We start from the raw sequence: 12,450 nt of genomic DNA on the forward strand, positions 1-12,450 counted from the left end.
GGCCTCCTGTTCTTCTATTTCTATAGGTGACACTCCCTTATCATCCCCTTGCCCCTTAGGGCATCATTCTCCAACCCTCCCAACAGAGAATCTGAAGGCTCCACATTGTGGTTGAACCACTCACTTCTGCAGGGCCCATTCCATTCTCCATATTAATCCACCAAGTTCCACTGCGAACGCTCATCAACAAACATTAGTGCCAGGCACTGGGCTGAGCTGAGGAAGCTGCCATGAGCTTATACCAAAACTATCCCCTTCTTTCCCTAAAGACCTAGAACTCAAGACTTTGGTAGAAAAAGGAAACTAGAGATAAGAAGTCTGGATTTTCTATTTTGTGAAAATTCCTCTATGTTGATGTCTCCTTATCCCTGGCTCTGGCCATTCCATTCATCCAGGATTCTTGTGGAGATACACTTATACAACCATGGCTGGGCTGGACTGAAAAGACCAAACAATAACAATCAAGAAGCATGGAAAAACTAAAGTGAACGGATGCAAAGCTAAGCCAGCAGAAGCAGGAAAACAGCAGATACTGTGGAAGAAGCCCACCAAAGCAGCCACGGTAGGAGCTGGACAGAGATGGAAGACACTCCCTCCCTTTGGTGAAGGGAAGGGTGTGGAAAACCACAAAGAATGACATCTCTTGGACTTGCTGGTTAAGTCTGGCTGAACTTTTTGTCTTCTTTGTTAAAAGGGGAAGGAGCAGCATTTATTAAGCCCCTGTTGTGTGCCCAGGTGCTATGCTAGACACTGCAAATATTGTCTCATTTGATCACCATGACGACCTGGGAGGGAGGTGCTATTATGCTCCCCATTCTGGGAGGCCAGTTGGAGCTGTGCCCCCAAAGTCATCACTCTGTGCTTAGCCTTTGACTCAGTAATACTCTAGGTCTGTGCTCCAAAGAAGATCAAAGAGAGAAGAAAAGGACCCACACACACAAAAAAACTTCTAGCAGCTCTTTGAGGTGGCACAGAATTGGAACCTGAGAGGATGCCCATTGATTGGGGCGGGACTGACCAAGTTGTGGCACGTGGTTGTAGTGGAACGCTGCTGCTCCATAAGAAATGACGAGGGGAATGGTTTCAGAAAAACTTGGGAAGACTTGTATGAACTGATGCAGAACCAGGAAACAACGTACACAGTAACAGCATCGAGAGACGAGAACTCTGGTCAATGCGTTGACAGCTCAAACAGAAACTGCTCCTTCCGGACGGCATATTTACTTAGAAGACCACCAATTTTTATTTGTCTTGTTAAATACTTCCCACTTACATTTGAATCTGCTTCAGTGGGAGCTGGACACGTCTGAACTAAAACACCACAGGGCTGATGGTGAAGCCTCCTCTCCACCTGACAGGGATGGACTCAGGTACACACCAACGTGGGAACGATTTGTTGAACTGCGCATACTCATCACAAGTTTGTGTTTTTTCAATGGCGGGTGAAAGAAAGAGAAAATTGTAACGAGGGGACCGGCCTCAATACTCTCTAAAGGTCCTTCCAGCTCAAAGGGATCAGCTTCCATCAGGCTGGAAAAAGCAGGCCGGAGCCACATTGGGAAGGGCTCCAAAGGCCCAACCCGGAGACCTTTCAGTGTTTACGTTTTGTCTTCCGGGACGGCACCGGGGAGTCATTGGAATTTTCTTGACCGGGGAAGTAACATGGGTAGAGAACTCTGAGATTTCTTGGAGAGGTTTTCCTACAGACTTTCTGACCTGGCTTGTTGGGATGGCCTGAGGGCTCCTCGTCTTTTCGGAGGCTGCGTGGAGGAGGGGGATGAACATGCCGGGGTAGTGTGAGTCACTCCCAGGACAGAGGCGTGCTACCTCCTAGTAAAGAGAAACCCTAGGGGCAGACAGAAAGAAGAAATCACAGCCAGTCCCTGGAGATAGCTGGGTCTTAGTCCAGGACAGTCTGTATGTAAGAGAAGGGCTGGGGCTTCTGAAAGCTGAGCTAAGTAAAATGCTGAAAATGTTCATGCAGGTGGGTCACATGTGGAGAGAGCAGGAGCGGCTGGTCAGGAGGACCGCAGCAAGGACCCCAAGGGCAGAAGACAACCCAGAGCTCAGGGAAGTGACCTGGTGGACGGTCAGGCCAGTTCTGGGGGCGCAGGGCTGCACAAGGGACAGCAGCTTCCCGGGGCCAATGCCAGGGAAGGCAACCCAGAGTCACGTGGGGTTTCTGCAACCAAATCAGTCCCTGGGGCCCCCAAAAATGCTGAAAAGGCAGACTGAGGCCACATGGGAGGGAGGGGCTGGCCCAGAAGAGTCGGCATATCTTCCTCCTATGGGGCAGGGGGAACCACAGCAGGTTTCAGCAGGTAAATGATGTGCTCCAACCCACCTGGGGGATGTGGCAGATGAGGATGTCATGGATGTGACTCTGCCCCTGACTGAACTCAGTGATGAGGAACGGGGAAGAGCCCTGGCCTCAAACCCTGTTTGTCACTTAAGGGTTATGTGACCTTGGGCAGGGCATTCTCTGGGCCTCCATTTCCTTCTCTGTAAAGTAAAAGGGGTCGACTAGTTGACCCCCAAGGGCCAGGAGCCTGCAATCCTATGACATTAGGATAGTCATTTGGGGCAAAAAAGCCCCCTCCAATGAGGAAGGAGTGCCTAGAGATGGCCTGGCAGAAAGCGGGAGAATCCTGCTTTCCAATCTTTACTCATGAGATCTGGCTTCTCATCCTAGCTCTGACATTTATGACTGCTTATGTGACTGTTGGCCAGCAGCTAGGCCTTTAGTGGTCAGAGTTCTGGAAGACCTGGGTTCAAATGCCGCCTCCAGATCCTTGCTAGATGTATGACCCCGGGTAAGTCATTCCAATGCTGTGAGCCTCAGTTTCCACATCTATACAATGGGGCTACCTCACAGGACAGTTGTGAGGAGGAAATCAACAAAAATAGCAGGAGAGTGCTTGAAAACCTCAACTGGCCACAGAAACGTTAGCCATTATTAGCCGCTCAGCCTAGAGACCCTAAGGACGTGTTGTGAGAAAATCTCGGGTGAATCCTCAAAGATTCTGGGTCAGTCTTCTGAGTCCAGGACTCTCAGACCTCAGGCACTTCTGGCCACCCCTGTGCCTGCCTGTTGGAATGCCTGTCATCCAGTCTGACCTTCCCCTTCAGAGGGGCAGAGGCCAGTTCAGGGAACCTTCTTTCCCACCCCTCAGGCGATTCTTTCCACCTGGGAGAAAGAACCCAAGCAGAAGTGAGCCCTCTCAGCTACTGGACCAGCCTGGCTGAGGGGGGCCTCCATTGCAGCGAGATTATGATTCCAGGGGTTTGCCTGTTCTGAAAGAACAGCTGAGGTGCAAAGTCCAGCAGGTGTGTGGGTCCAGAGGCATGTGGGTCCAGAGGCATCTTTAGGAAATGGGCATCTGTGGGCACCTGGACCTTCCTGGAGAGAATCAGGCCAGCTAGCTGGGGGCAAGGCTGTGGATGGGCCTCCCCTTCCCCTATCTCTGGGAACCTTGGCTTTCCTCCAGTCAACCCCTGCAAAAGTCCCAGAACCAGGGGTGAACAGAGGTGCCCAGGGAGGGTTTCCCCAGCCATAGATAAAGAAAGCCTAGCCATCTGGAGCTGCTCCTTCTATTCGTGGCTTCTCCTCATGCAGTGAGTGACCTTGGACCAGTCCCAGTCTGCTGCCCAAACCCTTGGCCTCCTCCTGATGTCCAGGCCACCTTGGTCGAGTTCTTCAATCTCCCAAGAGGTGATGCTGGGAAATGGGGACTGCCATTTCCCAAGCGGAGCCCACAATCATTTATCCAGCGCCTCCTATGTGCCGGGCCCTGTGCTAAGTAAGCTAGGGCCTTTCTGGCTCAAGATAAAGCTTTGCAGGCCAAAGGACACGGGGCACTGATAGGAAGCAGATTCGATTCCTGGCCCTCCCCTTAACCCCCAGTCACACCCACCCTCCCCTCTAGAGCTTCAATCTAGGATACAAGGCAGGCGTCCAGGCCCCTAACTTTGCAGATGGGTAAACTGAGGGGTAGTGATGTGCCTAGGGTGACACTGTCTAGGCAAGGTTTGAGCCCTAGTGTTCCCTAAGCCCAGTGCTCTCTCCACTGGGGTGTATTTTTAATTTATTAGTCTGTCTTCATGTATATCTCTCCAATCAAAAACGTGCTCCTTGAAAATGTGGACAATTTCATTTGTGTCTCTGCATCCTCCCCCCACCCCCAGCACAGTGCCTGGCACACAGTAGGCACTTAATAAATGCACGAGGAGGCAGGCATGAGGAAGAATCCAGACCACTCAGATCCACTCGTTTCCGGGGGTGGGAAGTTCAGCTAAGCAACCTCTTCAAGGATCTGGCTCAATGGGAATGGGCCATTCCTTGCAGGCCCTCCACCCAAATGCACAAAGACCCAAATGCTGCCTTGCAGACTGCTTACTGCTCTCAGGGAGGTGAGGTCCCTTCCTCTGGGGGACTGACTGCTTCCAGGACCTGGAGGACAGGAAGTACTGGCCATGGGTGGGGAGAGTTTATGTCCTATTCACATCCTCTGTCTAGGGAGTCACCCCCAAGCCCTGGTGGGAAGGAATAGTGAGTGAGTGCTGGCAGCCTCCTAAGGGAATGACTCGATCACCTCTACTTGGATGGAAACCCTGCCCCTGAAGCTCCCCTTGGATGCGCTCCTTCCCCTCCACGAGGCTCGGCTTCCAAGACAAGGGACCGGATGGCCCCAGTGGTCCCTTCTAGCTACATCTATGATGCCACAACCCTTCACCCAGGGATTTCAGGGAGGAAGCATCAAAGGGTCAGCAGTGGGCCCAAGAGTTGGGACACTGGAGACTGGCTTAGACGCGGCCACCAGCCCGCTCACAGCACCCACCAAGGAAAGAGAGAGCAAACCCTCGGGTCTCGGTCTCCCCAAGTAACCTGAAGGGCTGGGACAACTCCCTGAGATCAAACCTGGCTGGCTCTGATTTCTCCCCAGATAACCTCAACCTACAGCCTGAATTTGAGAGCCGACTATCTTAGCAAATTCCTCAGAAAGGAAATGATGTTCAGGCCGGCAAACAGGGCAGACAATGAGAAGCCTTCCTCCCACGGGAAGCTCAGGGCAAAAGTCCAAGCCCCACCTTCTCCCTCTTCCCATCCCATACTGGAGCTGGGTCCACCTGAGTGAAATCCCAGAAACCAGAGACCCACGGCCCATCAGAGTGGACTCAGCAGGAACAGGGCAAGGCTGTTCCCTGGGCACTCCCTCTAACCACTCAGGGGACAGGAGGCACCCCAGGTGGAGAGCCCCTGGGCAGGATCCAGCCACCAGCAACTACAGCCTCACCCACATCACCCATGCAAGTGAGCACCCATGCACCTCCCTCCAGCTAGTGGGGGCTAGTCACACTAATCATAATGTTATTAAGTATAAAATGAATTAATATTGTTAGTGAAATAGCCTGAGTAAGAATAGATAGCTAGCCTTTCCAGAATGCTTAGAGGTTTGCAAAGCACTCTGCAGATCTCATTTAATGCAGAGAGCAAGCAGCCCTGAGAGATGGGGCCAGTTAAGGGAATTGCCTGGGGTCACTCAGCCAAAGGAAGGGGAGGGGCCGGCGGAGAAGGGGTGGGGCACAATGGACAGAGAACCAGTCCCCTGAAGCCACACTTCTTTTTGGACAGAATGTCCAAAGTGCTCAGGATTCCTCTTCATTGGAAAGAAGAGATAAGCCTGGCTCTGGCAGGCAGTTGGGTATTATGGTGGGTAGAGGATTGAATGTGGGGAGTCCAGGAGAGCTGGGTTTGGATCCAGCCCCAGAACCTTACTAGCTGTGGGACCCTGGGCCATCACTTCACCTGTCAGGGCCTGGTATCCTCATCTGTAAAATGGATGCGCTGAACTCCCTTCTAGCTCCAAATTTATGACCCTAGTGCCCTACGACAAGGGGACTGAGTATTCTAGCAAACTGGTGCTCCCTGGGACAAACACAGTTTGACCCTGCATAGTCAGTATTTGTTTTAGAGAAAATCATATTCCCTGTCACCGTCCCCCAGCCCAGAATTCCCTCAATCTTCCCTTGGCCTGAGCCATAGCACCTTCCCTGCCCCCTCACACTGGGATGAGAAGGGCCAGGCATTCTGGCTGGCCACAGGGGGCCCTGTTAATCAGGGGAAGGGGGTGGGGGCTTTTGGGGTGAGAACCCTCCCTTCCCATCTGTCTGAAGATTCTTTACTGCCCTTTAAACCAGGTACCGTTGAGTGCTGCTCTGGATAAAAATGGTTTACCAAATGAGGTAACACAGGAAAAATGCTTTGCAAATCCCAAAGCACTGTATCAATGCTAGTCTTTATTACTATTTATTATCATTGTTATTATTTTAAACCAAATCAAACCTCTCTCTCCTCAAACCTCCTTCCAGAGCCTCCTCCCTGCACCTCCTAGGCTCGGGTACAGGAATTCACAAAGGCCAGTCAGGAGGAGCCTGGCTGAGCTTTGGCAGCTCGGCTGCATATTGGCCAAGGCTTGAGACTGGGAGGCAGGGAGAGCTGAGTTCAAATCCTGCCAGTTATTTAATAGCTGAATGAACCCAGGCAAACCCTGAGTAGCCACCCACCTCCTAGGGTAGCAGGAGGAGCCAATGAGAGGAGAGATCACTTTACCTCAAAGGGCTGGAGAGCCGCTGGTTCCCACCCTTGGGCCACAGGGTCCCTCTCGGCAAAGCCAGGGGGGCTCCAGGATTGAGAGCTGGAAGGATGTCAATAAGGATCCCAGAGGTCATTGCCACTAACTGCCTCGTTTGACCATTAAGGAAACTGAGTCCCAGAGAAAGGAAGCGACCCAGTTAGGGGTGGGAGGGAATGCAACACTAGACAATTATCTCATTTAATAGCAAGCTCCTGAGGCAGGATTTGAAACCAGATCTTTCAGACTCAGGGCCCAGGGCTTGGCAGCTCGGGCACTGCCTGTCGGATTGCCTACCCACACCTCCTGTTTTATAGAGGAGACCAAAACCCAGAGAGACTCGGGACAATCCCAGGGTCACCTCTCCCTTCTTCAAGTATACATACTTTTGGGACATGTAAGTATTGTCAACATCCCAGTAAAAATCCAACTGAGTTAAGTGAGCCTGAAGGTGTGTATACAAGATATGGACCACAGAGGCCCCACCATAATGTCCTGGACAAGTCCAGCCTCTGCTTGGAGACCTCCCAGGATGGGGAGTTCACTACCTCCCAAGACAGCCCCTTCCACACACTGGGACTACTCTCATGATTAGGAAGTTCTTCCTGAAAACAAAGCCAACTTCTCCCCTCCCCCTCCCCCAGACCAAGGAGAATGAGCCCAGGGCTTCTTCCAAATGCTCGCCCTTCACCCGCAGCCAAACAAGTCAGCTTCTCCCAACTGATCCTCAGACACAACAGAACCGCAGGCCCTTTCCCAGCCCCGTTCCCTGCCTCCCACATCCTCCTCCAAGCCCTTGTACCATCCCAGGAAATGAAAGGAGAAGGGTGGGCAGGAAATGAAAGCCCTTCCAATGTGGCCATGGCCCTCAAGGGCTTCCTCCTGGTGGACCTAGTCACAACCTCCTGTGAATGCACCTCTGCTACAGGGCCATCCCTACTCTTCAAGACTTGGCCCCTTCTGAAAGGACAATGTGGAGCTGTGGAGAGACAATATGGAGGACCCCCAGGAAGACCAGCATCTGGGGCAGTGGAAAGAATGATGGATTTGGAGTTCAGATCCCGGCAGGCTAGAAACTTCTGCCACACATCAACACTCACACTCATCCCCATAGAGCCCTGCTGCGATGCCACCCTAGCCTCTGCAACCCACGGTGCTCGCCAACTGCATTCCTCCTCTCTAGCCCAATACTCTGAAATGGAGGTGGGGTGTCAAAGGGGCTCGGAGAAAGCTCCAGGAGGGAACTACTCCAGTCCCCAACAGCTCCAACCTCAGGCAGTCCCAGGCCCCAACAGCCCCAGTCTCCAATAGTCCTAGCCCCCACAGCCTCAGCCCCCAACAGTCCTAATCTCCAACAGCCCTAGCCTCCATAGCCTCAGCCCCCAACAGACCTAGCCTCCAACAGCTTCAGCCCCCAACAGCCCCAATCTCCAACAGCCTCAGCCCCCAACAGACCTAGCCTCCAACAGCCTCAGACAACAACTCCAGCTCCCAACAGCCCCAGTCTCCAACAGCCACAATTTCCAACAACCTCAGTCCCCAACAGCCCCAGCCCCCAACAGCCTCAGCCTCCAACAGCCGTAGCCCCAGGGGGTACCCAGACTCCACAACTATGGCAAGCAACTGCACCCCAGGAGGCAGACGCTAGAAAGGAAAGACCTTGAAGGCTTCCTCCTTTTCCGTTCCAGCTATGGAGGTAACAGGGACCAAAGAGGCAACAGGAAGGAGGAAAGCATGAGGGAGGAAGGCAGGCGGGCAGCCCAGGAGACATCAAAGGTTTCACTACTGCTCCCCCAGCAGAGCCATCAAGCACCCCATGTTGCCACTGACTCTTCGGGTGGTTTTTGAGGTCACCCTCAAATGCCTGGGAATCCTCCTCCTCCTCCAATTGCCTCGATGCTCCTGGCCTCTATGGTAGCCCGACCTGGTCCAGCTCTTACTGCCCACCCCTCCCTTCGGCCTGTCAGTTTGTCCCAGGTGTTCCAGAGGCTGCCCAGGGCTGAGGGTGAGCGGCTCTCACAGTCCACACTTGGGGGAGCCCAAGGGCTTGCTGAAGCCCTGTTCCTTCCTCACGGCTGCTTAGAGACCCCCTTCATCCAGAAGAAGGGTGGGTGCTGAATTAACGGGAACTGTTTGGGGGCCCGGTAGGCTTCAGAGCTGCCCAGGGAGGACCCCAGATTTATTCCTTGGCCCCGAAGAGCCTGTTCCCCACTGGTCAGGGAAGGGGGTGCTACCTAGGAGGGAAGGCAGGGAGGACTGAGCTGCCCCCTCGGAGGCCCCCAGGACAGAAAACTTCCCACAACGGGAAGGGAGCCCAGGATCACAGACTTCGGGCTGGAAGGAAGCTTTAAAGTAATGGGGATCGACCCCTTCCCCACCCCCATCTAATACGGGAAACAGGCTCAAAGCCAAAGTCACTTGGTTTGGGCTTACACGGGAGAACTGCAGGAAAGGAAAGAAGGGAAGGAGAGATGCAAGAGGGAGGAAGAAGAAGGGGGAAAGGAAGGAGAGGCAAAGGGGGAAAAGGCTGGGACGGGAGGAGAGAGAGAGGGAGGGGGGAAGGCCGAGAGAAGCTCCCCTGGAACACCTCCGTCACATCCCGTCCGGTCCGGTCCGGTCCCCCCCAACCCCTACCCCCAGGGGTCCGGCGCCTACTTGATTAGCAGGGACCTTCATGCGGCCAGGTAGACAGCAGCCTCTAGGGGTAGCCGTCTGAGTACATCCAGTCTTGGCCAGGGTGGTCCGCTCCCTCCAGGGACCCTACGCCCGCCCCCACCCTCGGCTCCTGGGTCCCCTCCCGCCTCTCCCTAGGGCAGCGCTGGGGCTGGGTGCAGAGGGGCAGAGCTAGGTGGGGGAGGAGGAGAGGATCTAGCCTCGGGCTCCCCCACCCCCGCCCAGCCACCCGGAGTCCTCCCAGCCCTGCAGCAGCCAGCCCCTACCCCAGCACGGCCTGGCTCAGACCCCAGGCTCTCAGGAGGCCCTCCCTTGAGTCGCCGCGGCCCCCACCCTCCCCACCCTCCAGATCTCATTTGGCCCTCGGGGCGCTGCTTACGCGTGACGATCATGGTGTCCGGAGGTGGAGATGGCCTCTGCCTGCACATGGGGCGCCGCGGACGTGCGGGCCCCCACGGAGCTCCTGACCTGGCCCGGCCCGGTCCGCTCCTGCCCTCTGGATGGTCCCCTGGGCTCCAGTTCTCAGATCCCCAGCGGGAGGGTGCTGCCTCAGGCCCGCGGGGACTAGACACTCTCGGAGAACCCTTGGGCTGGGGGACAAGAAGCCATCCTGGCCGCTGTTGCCATTGCTGCTCGCGGACTTCTCGAAGCGCTGAGCGCGGAGGCTGGAGACGCGCTGTGGAGCCCCAAGACCCTGGCCCCCTCTAGACTGCCGGCTTACTGATCCACTCTGACCACCAGCCTTAGCCCACAGGCAGCCAACGCCCGCCCCTGGCCTCCGATTCTCTGCTGCCCCGCCCCTGGCCTCGCGCCTCCCCGCCCCCCCCCGCCCAGTGGGAGGACCGATTTCCCACCACCTCTGGTCCCGCCCCCTCCCAATCCCTCTCTCAGCCGAGGCCCAGACTCTGTCCAAACATTCTTCCTCGCCCCTGGACGCGCCCGCCAAGGGGGAGGACTCACTCGGCCCCCGCCTCCGGTGTCCGCCCCCTGTGTCTGCTCTGGCGGGTCCCAAGCTCTCTGCATTTCCCAATCCGCACCCCCTTCCCCACCTCCTCCCCTCCAAAAAAAGGCTCGAGTTGTCCAGCCCTAAGGGCGGCCCTGCTCCAGGGCCCAGGACGGAGGCTAGTTCCGAGCGCCTTCGCCTCTCCCGTCTGGCCCCACTGCTTCCCGCCTAGGACTTTAGGAGCTGGAGGGAGAGGGGAACCTGGGAGATCATCGAGTTTGGCCCCATCTTTAGAGGGATGGGGAAACTGAGGCAGCCCTTCACCAGGCAGGGAGAGAATGACCCAGGGCCTCCTGGCTGGCTCACACAGGGAGCTAGTAAAACTGCCGACCTGGGTGCAGCGCATTTAGAGGCAGGCCTCAGGAGAGCTCTGGACCTGGATTCCAGTCTTGCCTCAGACCCTTCCTAGCCCTCTCTGGGTCTCAGCTGCCTTATTTATAAGTTCAGATGATGAGCACCCCTTACATTACAGAGTTGGGGTAAAGTGAGACTCCCTACACAGAGAGCTTTCTAGACTTGAAAGGGCCATAAAAGCTGGGGGTCCCATCACCGTCCTCATCTGCTCCAGTTAGCCGATTAACTGAGGCTGTCGGACACAGTCAAATTCAGGGCTGGCACTGGACTCGGGAAGCTGCCCCTGCCTCCCTTTCACGTGGCCTACGGTGCCACCAAAGCTACCTTATCCCTATTAGAATGCACAGTCCTTGAGGGAAAAGACTTTCCTTCTTTGACTCTGAGTCCCCAGTGCCTAGCACAGTGCTTGGCACATAGTAGGTGCTTAACCAGTGTTTGTTGATTGAAAATGAAGTTGACTTTATTAGACCCAAACATGAAACTTCCTAATTCTCCTTAATAATTTCTTCCTGATTCACTTTGGGCCGTTCACGATTTCAGCCTTCCTTTAAAGATCTGGTTGGGTCCTGACTCTATTCTCCAGGCTGTTAGCCTTTCCTCCCAGTGTGGTGTCAGATGCAGACTGGGGAGGCATGCCATCTCTAACTTTAGAATAACAACAACAATTAGGGCTAACGTCAATCTAGGAGTTTGGGGCTGAAAAAGCAATTTTGATTAAATTGTTAAAGAGAATGGGGTTGAGCACAGATCTGTAATTCCTGACCCACTCCATTGGATGTCTCTGTGCAAACCGAAGACTAAGACGTTGCAGAAGACCCTCTGGCTGCCATCCCTCCTACTCCCATCCAGGTAGATGCCTGTTCCTCTCATCCCCCAGAAAAGCAGATGGGTTATCACGCACCCCAATCTGCCAGTCTAGGACTGTCAACAAGGACCTCCCTCATCCAGCCCGACCTAGTCTTGAAGCAGCCATGCTGGATGGCTGCTCTTTCCTAGTGTCTTCTAATCACATCTTTAACACTGTAGCAAGGAATCCAAGTCAACATGATTGGCCTCATGTGCAGACTATTCTTGTCCCTTACTTTGAAAACCAAGGCAGTTTGCTCTTTTCCCATCCTGTTGGACTCCTCCCATTCTCCAGAACATCTCCACCTTCTTTCCCCATGGTCCCCCTCTCTCCACTCACTCAGTCCTAGCTCTTGCCCTCCTCACCTCTTCCCTGGACCATTGGAATAGTTGGTGTCCCACATTTCAGCTCTACCCCTCTCTCCAATCCATCACCCCCATAGACGTCAAAGAAAAGCCCGTCTGATCATGTCACTCATTCCCTGTTCAAAAAGCTTCAATGACACTTCTACAAGAAAACATCTCTTCCTTTTTCGAAGGCCTTCAGTTGGAATGAGCCAGACTAATTTCACTTTTGTCACATTCCAACAGACCCAACTTGTCTACTAACCAGCCCCCAGCCTTGTCGTTCCATCTCCCACCTTCATGCATCCCCCTCTCCCCAACTGTCTCTCATGCCTGAAATGCATGTCTGACTCAACCTGAGGAATCCTCTTATCATCCTGCATGTCCCTCAGGTTCCCTCAACAAAGCCTCCCCAAATTCCATAGGTATTGGGATTGTTTCCTTCCTCAAACTCCTGGACATATAGATAGGCTTGTTCTCTAATGGACAGTTGCAATTTACATCTAGGCTGGACAATACTAAGCTCCTAAAATTGGAGTGTTATGATGGTTTCTTCTTCTTCTTCTTCTTCTTCTTCTTCTTCTTCTTCTTCTTCTT

The 12,450-nt window shown here is 54.2% G+C and overlaps 1 protein-coding gene across 3 annotated transcripts in view; it reads right to left on the bottom strand.

Annotated features, from left to right (window-relative positions):
- The window catches only part of DLC1 (DLC1 Rho GTPase activating protein), a 213,464-nt gene that overhangs the window by 35,580 nt on the left and 165,434 nt on the right, over positions 1 to 12,450 (bottom strand). The window contains exon 1 of one of the 3 annotated variants that reach the window (XM_027853684.1): positions 9,685 to 10,051. The exons of the other annotated variants lie outside the window; for them this stretch is intronic. Within the exon in view, the coding sequence (XP_027709485.1) occupies positions 9,685 to 9,733 (49 nt within the window). The 5' untranslated portion in view covers positions 9,734 to 10,051. Of the gene's footprint in view, positions 1 to 9,684; positions 10,052 to 12,450 lie in introns of those variants that run through there. 3 annotated transcript variants of the gene reach the window in all.

The sequence above is a fragment of the Vombatus ursinus genome, unplaced genomic scaffold (genome assembly GCF_900497805.2).
Source record: "Vombatus ursinus unplaced genomic scaffold, bare-nosed wombat genome assembly UNPS02010193.1, whole genome shotgun sequence".
In the NCBI taxonomy this organism is placed as follows: domain Eukaryota; kingdom Metazoa; phylum Chordata; class Mammalia; order Diprotodontia; family Vombatidae; genus Vombatus; species Vombatus ursinus.